The 17,177-nt window shown below is 31.6% G+C and overlaps 1 protein-coding gene and 1 long non-coding RNA gene across 5 annotated transcripts in view; one reads left to right on the plus strand and one right to left on the minus strand.

Annotated features, from left to right (window-relative positions):
* Positions 1-33: 33 nt before the first annotated feature.
* On the plus strand, positions 34-15,921 carry LOC143258546 (uncharacterized). Of its 2 annotated transcripts, none has more exons than XR_013032349.1 (3): positions 34-1,150; positions 2,551-2,805; positions 8,000-11,154. It is a non-coding gene; the product is annotated as an uncharacterized LOC143258546 (long non-coding RNA). The 2 variants fall into 2 exon arrangements; XR_013032348.1 differs by lacking the exon at positions 8,000-11,154 and adding an exon at positions 15,480-15,921 and having other exon boundaries at positions 62-1,150.
* The window catches only part of LOC143258545 (tubby-related protein 4-like), an 86,738-nt gene continuing 77,867 nt past the window's right edge, over positions 8,307-17,177 (minus strand). For all 3 annotated transcript variants that reach the window (XM_076517678.1, XM_076517677.1, XM_076517676.1), the window contains 2 exons: positions 15,442-15,642; positions 8,307-13,560 (listed from right to left, as the gene is read on the minus strand). In XM_076517678.1, coding sequence (XP_076373793.1) covers positions 13,444-13,560; positions 15,442-15,642 — 318 coding nt within the window. In that variant the 3' untranslated portion in view covers positions 8,307-13,443. The remainder of the gene's footprint in view (positions 13,561-15,441; positions 15,643-17,177) is intronic.

The following is a 17,177-nucleotide window of genomic DNA, read 5'->3' on the forward strand; positions in this document are numbered from 1 at the left end:
AGACGTTTCTTGTGAACATTTCTCACTGCTCCTGGGTTAGAAAAAATCATTCGCTGCTGCATGTGGCAATAATGATAATCATTATATATATATATATATATTAGGGGTTAGCATTAGGATTTAAAAATCAAGAGGCACCACTGCATGCCGCGTGCCAGCAAGTTTCTCGTGTGGCATAGGTTTGCATAATCGCACTAACATCTAACTCCAACACCTCCTACAATCTCGTACCAGTTTACTCTCTCCTCCCTAAGACGTGCCAGGCAACGGTCAGTTGCAAACTTCCTCTTTATTAACCTGAAGATGACCTGAGAAGGTCGAAACATTGTTCTCTGCTTTATTTTGGTAAAGGTGTTAATACCCACACCAGCTGTCCTGAGATACATTTTTACTTGAAGTGGGTTTCTCGTCATTACGAAATAATTTGTTGTTATGCTTGTACAAAGTGATTAAAACTGGTGTGTATTCATATGGCAAAAAGTATTAGGTAATATTTATGTTGCAGGTTCTAAATGATCACAGTAATTAATAAACATCTAAAACTAAAATACTATGGTAAAAGTGTAAGTCCCGAAATTGACAAGCTACCATTATTCGAAATATAAGCTGAAAATATAGATTAGAACCTCACAGCTTTAAGATTTGCTATAATATTAATAAAAAAAGAAGCGTATCTAAAGAAAGAAGCTTGTGAAGGTCTTCAGATTATAGTGGATGAAATTTATATCAGTATTCTACAAACTTAGAACAAGACCAACACGGAATTCACAGATTATGTTATCAAAATTCAGGAACGTAAAAATATTGGTTCGTTGTTGACAGCACCATCATCAAACCAAGCTTCTCTACACGTAGACAGCCAGGACCGTCACTGCTATATTCCCATATGACAACTGCATATTTTGTGGCAGAGACAGACAAAAGGATTCCAAGGAAAATTTAAAAAGTAGTGAAATGTGTAATCAAACAGGCCGAAGTCACATACAAAAGCAGCAGCACATAAGAACGACGATAACCTTGTGAGAAAAATTAATAATACCAGTATTATTACTTGGGAAACATTATCGCAGCACATATTGCTAGAAGTACACTAGGCCTATACAACCTGATAAGGAAGAAGCTTTTCTTGAAGAAGCTGATATACAAGAAGGTAAGAAAAACTTTAAATGCTTGTGCTAATACTTTTGCTTTGTTTACTCTCAAATCCGGCCATTGGGCAGATGCACTCAAACTATGGACATCCACTAGTTTGAATTTGTCAAGTATTAAGCTAGTCGTTTCTATGAAGTGTTAAATTTAAGTATTTTAGTTATTTATAACATTGACTTTTTTTCGTCACACCTTGATAAGTACACTGTCCAAAAGTGATATGTTATTAAACATTTAAGGATAATTTCAGAAAATGAGAACATAGCATTTAAAAAAAGATACACATTCTTTAAAATATTTCTACGGCATGATAAATGTTTGGACTTGTATTGGAGTATCTAAGGTCAGGATACGAAAGTTATTTATACCTTATAGTGACAGTTTTATTAATTGTGTGAACTTTATAAGAGTCACCGACAACACCATGGTAAGGAACTGACTAATTATAACTGTTGATAGAGTTGAATATAATTGTAAGCGTGAAATGTTAAACGCTTAGATTTGTGTTGGAGTATATACAGCCAGGATGAATAAAGTTATTTATACTCTGCATTGATCATGTTAATTATAATATAGCAATACCATGTAAAACAATTAGCTCAGCATAACTTACTTTGAAAAGTGGAATGTTTAGTTTTGTGTTAGATTGTGTACAGCAATGACGGATGAAGTAATACATAATCTGTAGCTATTATGTGAAATTATAATCAGTTTTCATAATATCTTTACTTAGGATTGTTCGAAAAGTGGTGAAACTGTCTATGTTATATATATTCGTTAAAATAAGTTATATTTGCCAAAAATTACGTATGAACTTTGTTAAAATAAAAACCTCTTCTCAAAAGATTATGTGTTAATACTACAGACCACTTAATAAAACGTTCCAAACTGTAACAAATCCTAGCATATTTTATGAGATGTGAGAGGAAAGCATTATGGGACATTTTATTCACAATATTTTTGTCCGGAAATGGGAAATTTACAAATTTAATTGTAAAATCCTCTATCTTATTATAAACTCTGAAAGAAAATGAATATCGATACTAATGTTTAAATCGAACTAATGTGATTCTTTTGTATTTATTGAACTTTTTATAAGTACTAAGTCTCTTTGGTAGAGATACTTAACTATGTCAAGAACATCTGTCATCGATGTATTTGTATGCTGGGTTAACTAAGTTTGTAGTCGCTTTTCTTGAGAAATTGTATGATGGTATTGATAATTGAGTTCAGAAAAAGAAATATACCACTTGTGGACTGAAGTTACCACACTGTTTAAAACCATGTGTCTGTTTAAAAACGTTCAAGTCTAATCCTACGAATGTGTTGTTAAGTGAAATACTTAAAGCTTGTGTGAATTCATTTAGTATAATTTTTTTTTGTATGGAATTTCGCGCAAAGCTACACGAGGGCTATCTACGCTAGCTGTCCCTAATTTATCAGTGTAAGACTACAGGAAAGGTAGCTAGTCATCACCATCTACCGCCAACTCTTGGGCTACTCTTCTACCAACGAAAAGTAGGACTGACCATCACATTATAACGCCTCCACGGCAGAAAGGGAGAGCATATTTGGTGTGATGGGGATTGGAACCCGCGACCTTCAGATTACGAGTCGAATGCCTTATCCATCTGGCCATGTCGGGCGTCAGTACAAGTTAGTGATAAGTTTTATCATTAGTGTTATCTAAGAAACTTTTCGTATTACCTACGCAAATCATTAACTTTCGAGAATTGTTTAAATATTTGTCAATTACAGATTTAATTTTTATTGATTTTGAGTACATGCGTGGTATTCTCATGTGAAAATTACTTCCGTTAAAACACTAGAAGCAGAGGCTTTATACAACAAAAATTGGTGAATTTAATTTTATCTAAATTCCTAGTTTTAAAGGAAAAAATAGACTGCACACGTGACGTAAAAGGAAAAATAAATATTTATCATATATTCAAGGTACAAGTCACAAAGTACATACTTGCGTAAGACGCGGGACAGGATCAAAATCGGATATCTTTCCGTCAATTGACTCACGTTCCAAATCAAGTAGAACTGTGTCAATTCAACGATTTTTACTTAACACTAAACAACGGATTTACCAATAATTATTAGCGCCATTCACGCGATTGGTTGTTCTTATACAACATAGTTAAAACTATGTATTATTTACCTTGTGAATGAAGGAAGTTACTAATGTTTTCCTGCTTGGCCGATGTACGAAGTTCAAATATATTTTTTTATGGGCGGAGCATGTATTATCTGTAAGAGAACAACAAAGGAACAAAGCCTAGGCAAAATGCTTTCTTTCATATGACTGCTGAAACAAAAAACGGGAGAAGGGAGGTATTTATTTTTTTACATCCTAGAAAATGTAGGTATAAGGAGAGGAAGGACTGATTGGATTTTGTTAGTGTATCTTTTTCTCTACTGGCATTTGAACTTCGGCGGAGCATTTTGGTTTAGGTCTACGGCGAAATTCAATTGATTTGATACCGAACGTGTTTTCTAACTGGTCTATCCCAACGTCTATTGACACTTCACCCGATGAACATTTGTTGTTCTTTACTCATAATCATTCGAAATCTAGTCGTGGATGGTATAGTTTGAACGCGTTTTTGACTGTCCCAGTAAACTCTAACATTGTATTTTCTAGGGAAATGTGCGCATTTTTTAAATACGATAGCCAATAATTTAGCGACCATGATAATTTTTTTTTTACATTGCCTAAATGCCCTCCTTTAATACAGCGATAAGTCTACGGATTTACAACGCTAAAATTAGGGGTTGGATTCTCCTCAGTGGGCTCAGCAGATAACCCAATGTGGCTTTGTTATAAGACAACACACACACACACATTATCTAAACAGAAGCTCAGCCGTAATTCGCTAAGAGCGTTGACACATCACACTAACTAACGAATCAAACATATAACCCTTATCTTGCACAATATGACAGCATATCGGTGCAATAATTTAACCGAAAAAAAAAGAGAGTAACTGATATATTTTTTTTTTTTGGCTGGCTAAGAATAAAACCGACTCAGCAGTTTTCTGTATCATGCATTTATACAAAATCTTCATAGCTACAGACCAAAAATTATTTTAAAATTCCTACATTAAACATAAGAAGGCAGGAAATACATAGTATATCCACTTACCACAAGTTTAAGTGTAAAGACTTGTATAAAGGTTTCCGGAATAAAACATTACAGATTCAGCGTCGAAAGATTTTAACTTTCTATAATTATGTATGGATCAACAGTTTTTCTTTTATAATGCTAAAACATTTCTTCAATTGTTCTTTGATGGAGTTGAGATCTTTTCTTATTAAAATGGAAGAATCTTTTATATTGGCTTTCGGTTCCAGTTGCGAATGGGTATTTATAGGGTGAATGGAAATTTAGGAATCCAGAATAACTTAGGAATTACATTATTATTAATATTTTATCATATTGTTTCGACATAAGTACAAATAGATATCTTGAAAGCTGCAACGCTTGAATACTGTAATGGACTTCCTTACAAATTGCAAATGACAATAAAGTCATTGGCTGCTTTATATGCTAGTATTATGATCTATTTTTCATTTAACAACTCGTATCTTTTTGATGAAATGTTAGTATCAAAGTATTAAATACATTTTTCTTTTCAGAACAAAGATATTTCATCATTCATTACTTTTTCCACTTGTCTAAACCATTTTGAAAACTGATTAAGAGTTCTTTATTTTTTATTCTATTTTGATATTCAAACGTTTAAATTGATTGTGTCAAAATGTTTGTAGTACGCTTCAGTTGATTTTCGAATATTTGCGAAACTTAGGCCTCTCACTCATCAAAAGTCTTAAACAAGACTTAAGGAAGACTAACAGGTAAGTACAAAAAACACCGTCAGTCACCTGAAGTTGGCCTTTCCAGTCCTGGTTCGAGTTATTTGACATTACGGCCATTTTCTAATTTCAACTCGAACTAGATGTACTTTGATTCTTAAAAGGGAATCACATTAAAAAAGGTATAGTATATAAATTAAAAACTTAAATGGTATTAAAAAGATTAATGGCCTTTAAAAAACTAAAAATTTTACCGAGGAGGACTGTGTCACCATCACCAATAACACTGTCTAACGTTATGGACAAACCTTGAGACAGAACATGTTTAAAATGGTGCCGTCGTTGATAGTCGTAACGACGGCAAGAAAGTGAAATGTGGCTTATAGTGATCTGAGTGTTACACAGACTACACACTGGTGCATCAGTTCCTGATAAAATAAAACGATGAATTAAAAAACTGTGTCCAATGCTTAGCCTAGTTAGAACAACTTCCTCTTTCAGATCCTTACGGAAGTAAGACGGCCAAAGTCCATATAGAGTTTTATTTGGAAAAGCTTGTTTTCGCGTTGCTCATTCCAAGTCGACTGCCAGCTGGCATGGAGCCGAGCCTTTAATACAGGACTATAGTCCATGTATGGAACAGGCAAAGCAGTGATAGTTCCAGAGCAGATAAATTTAGCTGGGGTGTCGACGAGCTCGTTTCTGCGAATACCAACGTGGCCCAGTATCCAGAAAAACTTCATAGAGGTAGATGTTAAAGAGAAATGGGCCAGTCGGTTTTGAATATTGGCAAAAACAGGGTGTGAACCAACGTAAAGCAATTCCAGGGCCAGTAGAGAACTAACTGTGTCAGTATAAATAGTGCAGTTTGAGTACTGCTTAGCTTCTATGTGATCCAGGGCAAGAGAAATGGCATACAGTTCAGCAGTGAACACAGAAGCTGTAGAGGGGATTCTGTGCACAACCACTGAACTGCAACAAACCATGGCAGAGCACATAAGAGTCACCTGATTTTGAACCATCTGTATAAATAGGAAAGATGGTTCAAAAGATGTACAGCAAATAAAAGATGGTACTTCCAATTGGGAATATTTATTTTTCTCAGATGACTTAAAGAAAGGTTACATTTGGGGACTGTAATAGGCCATGGTGGGATGGGATGACCAGTGGATACAGCAGTGTTATCAAAGGACAGACCCAATTCATCCAACTGTGCCTGGATACAAAGGCCAAAAGGAGCAATGGCAGACCATCTGGTCTGAAAAAGTATGGCCCACCGAGGAAGGAAAACACAACCCCAGATGGGATGCTTTGGTAAGGACTGAAGTTTCAACACATATAGTAAAGACAGTTGCAAATGGCAGAGGGCAAAGAAGATTCATGAGACTATGTATAAGCTCTGAACTGGGGAGATGCAGAAAGCCCCAGTGCAGAGCCAAAGTCCTTGATGATGAATGGGGTCCAGCATCATTAAGGCCGAAGGTCTGGCAGAGCCATAGACCAGTGATCCATAGTCGAGTTTTGATCGAATAAGAGCATGATATATCTTTAGCATAGAACATTGATCCACTCTCCAAGTGGTGGTAGAGAGGACACAGAGGATGTTTAGTGCTTCTGTACATTTGACCCATAGCTGCTTGATGTGTGGTATAAAGGTCAGCTTATGGTCAAAAATAAGCCCCAAGAACTTTGTCTCAGGGACCACAGGCAGCACAACTTCACCGATACAGAGTTTAGGATCAAGGTGAATACACTGTTGATGGCAAAAGTGCATGCAAGTGGTTTTAGAGAGAGATAATTAAAGCTGTTTGCTGTAGTCCAGCAAACAATTGAGGGCAGTCTGTAGCTGCTGCTTAATATACCTCATGTTTGACGACTGACATGCGATGTGATGGTCATTCTAATAATGATGTGATTATTACTGAAACCAATTTCAAAAGTTAAGCTGATACAAGAATGAAAGAAGTCTATTGGATTGCCACTTTAACTACAGTTCATCCTGGTGGAATAAACCTAGACCATAGAATCATTGACTTCTGACCACTAACTAGTTACCTATTTTGCTATTCCTTTGTCATTTGTAGTGTAAATTCTTTATTTTTATCCCTAATTTTTCTTAATACTTATTTATCATAATTTTTATATTTGTTATTTATCTGAAGCTCTATCTATTTAACATTTTTTTGTTAACAGATTTTCAAATCCCAACTTTATTTTACTTTATTCATACTCAGTATCGTTTATTTAACTTGATTTTTTAACAAATCTTTTCTAATATCTTTATATCTAACATTCTCTTTTCCTGTCATATTGGAGATGAGAAACAGGTCACACTTCCAACAATCCTAATCAAAACAATTCTGGGTTGTCCTGGTTGTTTACCATGACATTATTCCACCTTTTCCCCAAATCTCACTTTACTTAGTCATTCTCAGTTTCATCCAAATAACAAAAGATCCACCACTGGAAGTGCTTGAGTTGTAGGGTTTCATATTCTTGCCTTTGAATTTTTTTTTCAACTTGCATATTTAGTTACGTTTACACAATACACATGCACATTAGTGAAAAACAATTCAGTGATACAGAAGAAATTGGCAGTTTGACCACTACTTCTGATGTGTTATTATTTTTATTTCTAGTTCTTATGCTACAATTTGTAATACATAATGTTTTAATTATATATGTATTCAATTAATTCATTACTAATTTTATGGTGTTTAACAAGTTTATAAATATACATATCGTTAGTCAATAGATTTAATTGGTTGCTCCTAAAGAAACTGTGCAAATGAAATGTTTTCTGAACTAAAAAACATTGTGCTGTCATTTAAGGTAACTTTTTTCACAGTATTTCACAGAAAATTAAAAATTTCAAGTAACTGGAACACTTTAGTTAGCAATCTTATACATACATTAATTATTAATTATTCTTTTTGATAGTCTATGAGAAAACATAATGCAAGACATAACTTGCAACTTCAATTCTGTTCACTTAATCCAGTGGTTCTTAAAATGTGGTTTACAGACTGGTCCAAAATACAAGTTTCTAATGAGGCCACTCAAGGAAACAGAACAGATGGATTAGAACCTGTAGGTGGTCTAATGGGCGTTTTGCCCCCACTAAAGTAGCCAGCAGATGAAAATGTTTGAGTATCACTAACCTATGTCATGTTTAAGCTTTGTGTTTAATGCATTTTGAAATAGGATGATTTCATTTCTAAGGAAAAAGTGTAGGTATTTAGGTTGGCTTTATAACACAGGTAAAATATAAAGTGATCATGATGTAATTTTATAACCTGTAATAACAAGAATAAAAGCAACTGTTCTTAATGTTGCAGTTTGAAAGTTTATTTGACAGTTGACAAGAAGTGATATGACTGAACACTGAACAATAAACGTCAATTACACTTCTGTTATCCAAAGTATCACTTAACTAACAAGATAAAATGTAATTTACATGAAGTTAACATGAGAACAATAACATCCAATGACATTACAAGCCAGATAAGTCTATACATAAATAACAATAAAAAAAATATTCAAACTTTTAACAATGCATGGAAATTACATGAAGAAAATAACATTCTGATGAAGAAATCCAACATGCTATTTCTAATGATTAGCTCCTGACTACAGTAATATTTTATAAACACATGATTATACTGAAGGTTGCTTGCTCATGACTGATACTGTGAAGTAAGTAACAAGAGTGAACTGTTTAAATACATAAGGAGGAAATTCTGGTGCTTGGATTCTGACTAGCGATATCTTATTGTTACATATTTATTTGAAGGCTATACCAAATCAGTAATGCATTAAACATATATAACAAGAGAATTCTCAAACACAAGGAAAAAAGTACATCCCATTCACAAACATTTTACGGGTTTGAGGAAGTTTGAAGAGTTGCAATATGTAAGCACATTTAAAATGGAGGGCCAATAAAACTTTTTATAGTGAACAAAAGCTTTATGACAAAAAGCATTTAAATATCATGCATTATGAGAATATAGCTCTAAAAATAAAGCAGAAGCCATGATAAAATGGAGGGAACAATACCGTGCTAACCTGTTAACATCTTTACCTGTACACTGTTTTACAGGGTTTTGTTTTGTTCTCTATATATATGATATTTAAAGTGCTTCAGTACTACTTATACCCAATACTTTGACTGGTCACTGATAACTTTGAAGCAAAACTAGATATGGAATAAAATCCTATCATATTCCATTATACTTTTCTCCCAGTTAAATTTTATGCTCATGAAATTTACTTATAATAGCTGATATGACAACTACTAAATTGCAATAGAATGCAACATACCTAAGTACTCCATGGTTGTTTGTTTAGAATGAATCACCTACTCTGCATTAAAACATTTATGGGCGGATAAGAATCAGTATCTCATGCAAGGCTCATGGTAAGATTTAGCTTATAATAAAAATCCACAGAATTTGTGCTGATAATTTAGAACTTGATGGCTCTGGATAAAAAGACTGTACTTTTACCTAAACATTTGTAGCAAATTATAGTATAAATACAAAGGGTGACACATCGACACAACTTCAGAGCTTTTCCAACAACCCTCCCTACAAAAAGCAATGCCAAAATGGCAAATTCATATGATACTTTTAAAGTAAAAAGCACATAAAATCAATTATGCTTGCATAATGGTGAATTAAACTACAAGTTTCTACTTGTGTACATTCAGCAGAGGCTTAATTTGGACTTCCTGTCACAGTGCTTTTGGAGAAACCTTAACAAAATAAAAATATTTGAATTACTTCTGTAAATGTAAAGAAAATATCTAGAAGTTTTAAATTAATTACATACATTATCACAGTGTTTCAAGCCTCTGAATTCTCTATCATTTGTGCCTACTAGCCTTTTGTCAATTTCTTTTTAAGCTGCCTGAATTTGTACATATAAAGATATTACTGGAAAAAAGAAACATGATTGTAAATGTACACATATGGTTCTGCAGGTTGCAGAAAAAATCAAACAATAATACTGATTTCAAAAATTATTTATGAACTCAAAATCCTATCTCCAGTATCATATTACTTCATTATCAACTCTTCTCAAATCATTCAAAGTATAATGTTTCACAAATTCTATGAAACTGAATAACTGAACAATCTTTCACTGTTTAAAGAAAAAAGCAACTGAGATCAAGTTGTTTAGCAATGTGACAGTATGTTCATAATTTTTATACAAGTTAAAATTCAAACATTTATAATTCATTTAATGGATAAACAAAATATATCACTAACAATATTTGATATAGTTTATGAATTAAGAATGAAAATTAAGCTTACAACAAACAGAAAAGCCTATGTATCTTCTAATTTAGTTTTTTGAGATTTTAAAATATGTTTGCTATAATAAATAATGTATATTTCATACAAATTTCCAATCTTAACAAAAACTGAAAAAATAAAATATGGCTGACTAAATCAAATTCCAACAAATCTGGGTCCATTTTTCAGTTCAAATTTGAGACCTAGGATGGTAAAAAATCTGACAAGTTACCTTAAATGAGATTTTAGTAATTTTAAATTTACCAGACAATGACAGGAGAAACTGCACTACAAGGTCCCTTACAACTTTTCTTTACAGCCACAAAAGTTACCACATTCAATGTTGCACTTCATTATAAAAAAAAAGTTTCAAAAAGACTATATTTAAACAATTTTAACCTAAGAAGTGTGCTCTCAAACACATGGTTCAAGTTAAAATTTAAAAAAGAACAATTTCAAAACAGTTTATCTATCTAACCTACAGCAAAGTATAATTTAAATCACTAATATGACAAACTGAAACTGTTACACTTTGTACTGCTGTGAAAAAGATAAAAAAATACTGTACAAAATATTTACATGAAAATACAAGCATAAAAGTAGATACCCATTGATTGTAAAGAACAGTACATTCTCCAAACATTCACTGTTTCTATTCTAGAACTAAAACTAGGTACCTTAATAAAGGTAATTTATTACAGATATTATTGTGGTCCTTTGTATTCTGAGCTGAACAGTTTTCCTTGCTCATGACCAATCTGAGTAGCCAGATTTATGTTCAACTGGAGAGGTTTCTATTAAAAATACATCTTAGGATCACTATATAATAAAGAATGTGAAGAGAAAATTAAATTTTATTATGTGCTAAACAGCAATCTACTCCAATAGCTTTTGTGACACACCAGTGGGTCACAACCCAGTTTGAGAACCACTGAGCTATAGTTTAAAATTAACAACAGCAAGTTATGCAAAAATACAGAAGAATAAAATATTAACATTAAAATAATACAAGCATAATTAGTGGAAATGGAATGTTTTAGAGCAGAATCTTGTGTACTGTATGTAGTAAATATCTAAGATGTGGAAGAATTTCTAGAAATATTGCATCTGTGAAAGTAAAGACAAATAAAAATTTACTGATTTAACTTGACTCCTTATTGAGTTCAATATTAAAATATCCTATTTAAGAATTCTTACATTTTAACACTGTTGTTCAATTCATTATTCTAGAAATAATTTAAGTAATTAATAAATTGCAAATATAATATTAATTACAACATATAAAATATATTCTTTAAAGTATCTCTGTATTTATTAATGTTAAAATATACTTATTAACAAGCTGTCATTATCAAGGTTTTAAAACCTTTAATGCTTTAAAATGAGAAATCTTAAAATTACCTGTAATTTAGCTGAAGAGGAATTTTAATTGGACTTAAACATACACACACACACACACAATTTAAAAATTATAATAAAATAATGATAGATTTCTAAAGAAAATATCCATATGGACAACAAATTCAACATTATCTTAAAGTGCACCTGCTTCAGCCCAAAGAAGTCTAACTAGATGTTATTACTTTCCTCTTTTATAAACAGAGATCTATTTGAAAAATTTAAATATTACTATAACTGTTATTACAAGCTACATCACTCAGTAGCAAGTTGACTGGTATTTCAGACTTTAGAATAACTTAATTTTTACTGATGAATTTTGCTACTTTACAATTATTTAGCAACCTGGCAATTCAGAACCAACAGTTTCTTATAAAAAAATTAAATAACTAATACAACAGTAGAAACAGGTTAAAAAAGTAATTAGTCCATTCTAGTCATATAACAGTCAGTTTAAAACATTACTAAATTTCAAATAAATATTCTTTCATTAAAAATATAATATACTACAGTTCATGTTATAACATATTGCAGATGATCCTAAAACTAATAGAAATGTTACAAAGTCATATTTAAACTTTCATTTGTGTAATAATTACATAGATACATGTTGAAATAAATGTGAGTGGTGAAGTACTTTCTGATATTTGAGTGCATCTTAGTTTAAACCTCTAAAGTCCTTGTTATCAACAATCTGAGCAGTTATTAACTACAATAAATAAACATACACTGTGTTTAATGATACATACTTAAATAGTTTGCTTTTCTATATTTCACCACATTTTTATCAAAGTTACAGGCAAAATTTTTAGTTAATGCTTTACCAGAATGTTTGTAATATTTTTTGACCAATTATATATTGCCTTCATCAAAACCAGATTTAAAATCTAGAGTAAAAGACATGTTACTTAGTCTTTTCAAACAACACTTTACAAGCTAGGAAATCCAATACACACAAGACTTGATTTTGTGTGTATCCAACTGGTTACAATGAGAAAAGGTGAAAAAGAGCTGTTACTTTAAGGCTATCTTATATTCATAACTTAGGAGCAGTTGTTGTAATGTAATTTAAAATGTGAGACTGTACACAACACAATAAATATTCAAACTATGGCACTGGAATGGGACAACTATGCAACTGTAGTAGAAAATAAAACATAACCTCATTGACAGAAAAAAACGTTTCTTCATTATTTTTAACATTTAAATATCAGTTTCACTGTTGAAGAAATAAATCCTATAGTTGATAGAGGCAGAAAATCTACAAATAGAATGACTTTTGTTAAAAAAAATTAATTTTATGCATTAAATATGTACAGGTTTTCCATTCTATAAAATGACTATAAAGTGAAAGCACATACCTCCTAAACACTACAGACTTAGCAATATACCTTATTCACAATTCTTTCATCTACAACTTCAATGTGTATATCTACTCTACTGTCATCACGAAAACAGTAAAAAAAGTCAGCAACATTTCTGTCATGGCTTGGGATGGATTAATTCCCAAATACAGCACTAACCAATGGTATACAAAAGGTTTAAAACTGACTTAGAGTTAAAACTTTCTATCTCTTTCACTTTCATAATTAAATAAACACACATGCATGCACATACACACACTTTTGGTGACATGTCAATATTTTATACTTAAGTATTCTCAGAAGTACCGCTTTTTGTGACAATTATACTGATAATTTCATTTTCACTTCTCCTTGGCTAAGTATACAGGTGTCCACTTGCTAATAGGAAATATTTCACAAAGTACTTGTCATTTCAAGCGCTGAGTCACATTAGCGAGAGCAACAGCAAAAGCTTGCAAAGCGCAAAATGGATACTGGAAATCTAAAGTATATGCATTTCCATCTATCCTTCCAAATTGCATAACCTACAACATATACAACAATATTAATAGCAGAAAATACAAACCTGACTATATAAAATAATACAAGCAACAGGTAAAATCAACAAGACTTCATTAACTGTATATGAAGCACTGTTAATAAAAGATAATAACAGGACTGCATTAACTTCAATGTACACAAAGTAATAAAAATTTATTACAAAAATACTGTGAATGTTGGTATTTTTAGTATGATTAACAATAATCATTTTCTTATTTAATATTTAGTTTTATGTTTGATTTCCGACTATGAAACAAAAACATTCGTTTTAATCCTATAAAGATAATAGTCAAAATCTTCTGTAACATCATATATGAATTATTATAAGTTATATGCTCCAAACATTTTATTGGTTCAAGTAAGTTTATTTAAAGGGTCTCTTTATAGAAGGATTTTCCTAATATGATCATCATTTGCTCAGAGCTGGATATGAACTAAAGGTTAGCAGGATCTCAGTTCTGATAATTTGTATCTCAATGCTGAAAAATTGCACTTCTCAGTTTAGTCCTGTTATAAGTGTGACAATGAAATCATACTATCTGATTAGAACCTAAGAGTGGATTATGGTTGCTGTTGGTGAGCTCTTTCCTTCTAATCTAACAACTTAAAATTTGAAACTGTTATTACAGACATTCTTTGGATAGCTTTGTATGTATATCTAAAACTGTTCAATGCTTTTTAGCAATTTTAATTAATAAAAAACATCTCAGGTGTGGAAAAAGGCTGCGGCCAAAAAAAGTGTGCAACTTAAATGAATGAAATCAAAATTGGTGGCTATGCAAGCTACAATTATAACATTGATGAAATTTTACACCAAATGTTCATTCATTAGTTAGTCAGGCCAATTTTGCATTCAACTTTGGGCATGATGGTGGGTAAAATAAAATAAACCTCTCATGACCCCTCCCTCATGTTATCCTGTATCACTATCATATTGTACTAATTTGGTAGTTTTTTTTCCAAAATTAGATATGAAATTGGATGAGATGTTTTAACTGGTTGTTTATTATCATTTGGAAATCAGTAGTACAACATATTTCTCCATGCAGGTGGTGAGTGCTTTTTTTAATGTTTGATTATAACTTTCATCACTTTGAGTTTTTAGGTGGGCACTATTGCATATACACTAATGTCTAGAGGTACATTAACATTTCATATATTAGTATACATTATGTAGCTGAGAAGCAAGGAACTTGGTTTGTGCATGTTCTGTAAATATTTGTACTCTATTTACCAATGATAAAGGGGAAGTGCACTTTCCAAAATGCTAAGGTTATTGGATTTCATTTTTAACAGTCCATTTTTATTTAAATGAAGTTTAACTCACATAATTAGTCATAATATTTACTACAATTTTGAATATTATTATTTTTTATTACTAGTTTTAATCTTTCAAAGATTATTTTACACTGTTTGCTTACTATAAGGATTTATAACTAATTCACATTTAATACCTTGGCAAATTCTTACAAGACATTAATGGGATTAAAACTGAAAATGTTAATGAGGGCATTCAACTGATGATTCAATTAATTCTATTCATTATTGGAGTAATTTTTCTAGTGTATTGATTCTGCTATTACTAACTTTTATTCAGTTTATTATAAAGAATGGGCTTTAACTTGTACCACTTTTTGTTTGCTCTATATAGTGAACTTAATTTTGATAAATGTATTAATAACTGCAGGAACTTATGTGCTGCAAAACCATTAAACATGTTTTTCTAAAGAGTAGAAAGAAAAGGTATAAACAAAACCTATAGGAAACATTACCAATTTGGAATAATATGATAACTATGTAAGTTTGAATGTCATACAATGCAGCCAGTAATCCTAAAATGAATAGTAAATAATACTTAGTTGTACCTGATTTCCCCTAAATTCAATTTGAAAATTTTTTGCAGACTCCTGAGTGACTCTTCCTCCAAAGTCCAGTTGATACACTTGACTAACTTCATTCCACAATGGAGCCTTGTTATACAGGATAAAATCCTGGTATGGGGATGTACCAGATCCTGGAGCTCCATCAGCCACTTCTTGGGACTGGGGTGTGCGTCTTTTCTTTAGCTGAGAAGGAATATGAAAATCAAAATTTCATGAAAAATTAAAACTACCTCTTGAATTACAAGAGATAAAAGTTTACTGATATAGCAAAACCATCACTTAGATCAGCATTTTACTGCTAGTAGAAATTGTATTTTTCCTGTAACAGAATAAGGAGAGGTGGTTCAAACTTCCAGTGTATGTTATTGATACTTAGCTACAGATATTTTAAGGGTTTTAGATTATTCTGTAATGTTATGAAGTTTATAAAAAAATAAAACTAGAAAGGATTTTAACTATCAACTTTGTTGCTGTGCAGACGCTTTAGTTAACTTAACTATCATATTTTGAGTGTCACATATTTCAGGTTTTGCCTCAACTAATTACCAAGAATCAATTTTTGGCAGTATCTTAATCTGTGCCAATCAGCTGGTAAAACTTGAAGTCCATTTGTCTCCTTTTTGTTATCAATAATGAATGTAGTAATACTATTACAAATCTACACTGAATGAAAAAATATATATACATACATATATTTTAAGACCTATGTCAAGACAGAAAGAGAACATAACTTTTAACCTTCTAGCTACAGGTAGGTCAAAGGGCATTGTCAACTTTTTAAAGTTACATTCCAAATTTATATAAATTGCTTTATTATCATTGCATACAAATTAACTTGGCACCAAAACATGGTTAATAAAACAATTTTTAATATCATACAAGTTTTACATTCATAGTTTTTCAAATATATATTTCAAACAATCTTCAATCTCCCCTAGCATGAGAATTCTGACATTTCTCTATGTCTTCCCTCTTCTCTAATTTATTTACCACCCCTCTGTGAAGTACACAATTTAATACAAATTACTCAATATAATATAGATATTACTTGGCACAGCCTTCAGACTATTTATTTACTGAATCAGAAGCTAAAAATATCAGACTCACTTGCCATGCCTACCTGTCATATTCTCTCTTTCAAAATTAACAGTATTTCTCTCAGGTGTTTTGTACTATATTATTTACAATCAACAAAAGACCAAATGTTTAATCTATCAAATGAAGTATTACATGTGTAATACTCAAAGTGTAGAGTACTGTCTATTTTATTTCTAGTCTGAAAATTTCTCTTGTGGTGTTCACATCAACAAGTGTAGCTAAATTTTTAAAGGCTCTTATCACAGTTATAAAGCCAGATAAATTATGATAATTATAAGACATTGTTTGTTTTATGCATGTTATTATTGTGTGTTCATAGGTTCATTAATTAATTAAGTAAACATTTGTCAGTGTATTAAAACCATTAATATAAAAAAGGTAGACATCTTTCATCAACAGCTCACAGCAAAAATGCAAGAGGACACAGGTAAGAATTATATTTCATTTTCTATTCATATTCTCCATATATTATTATAGTAAAACTACAATACAAAAATTAGAAACTTACTAGGTTAGATAATGAAAATAACAAATAATTATTCATAAGATATGCTTATGAGGCAGTTGTGCGTTATAGTAGCTACAGTTGTGAACTATGTGTTTACTGACTCATTACATCT

The sequence above is a fragment of the Tachypleus tridentatus genome, chromosome 8 (assembly GCF_004210375.1).
Source record: "Tachypleus tridentatus isolate NWPU-2018 chromosome 8, ASM421037v1, whole genome shotgun sequence".
Lineage (NCBI taxonomy): Eukaryota > Metazoa > Arthropoda > Merostomata > Xiphosura > Limulidae > Tachypleus > Tachypleus tridentatus.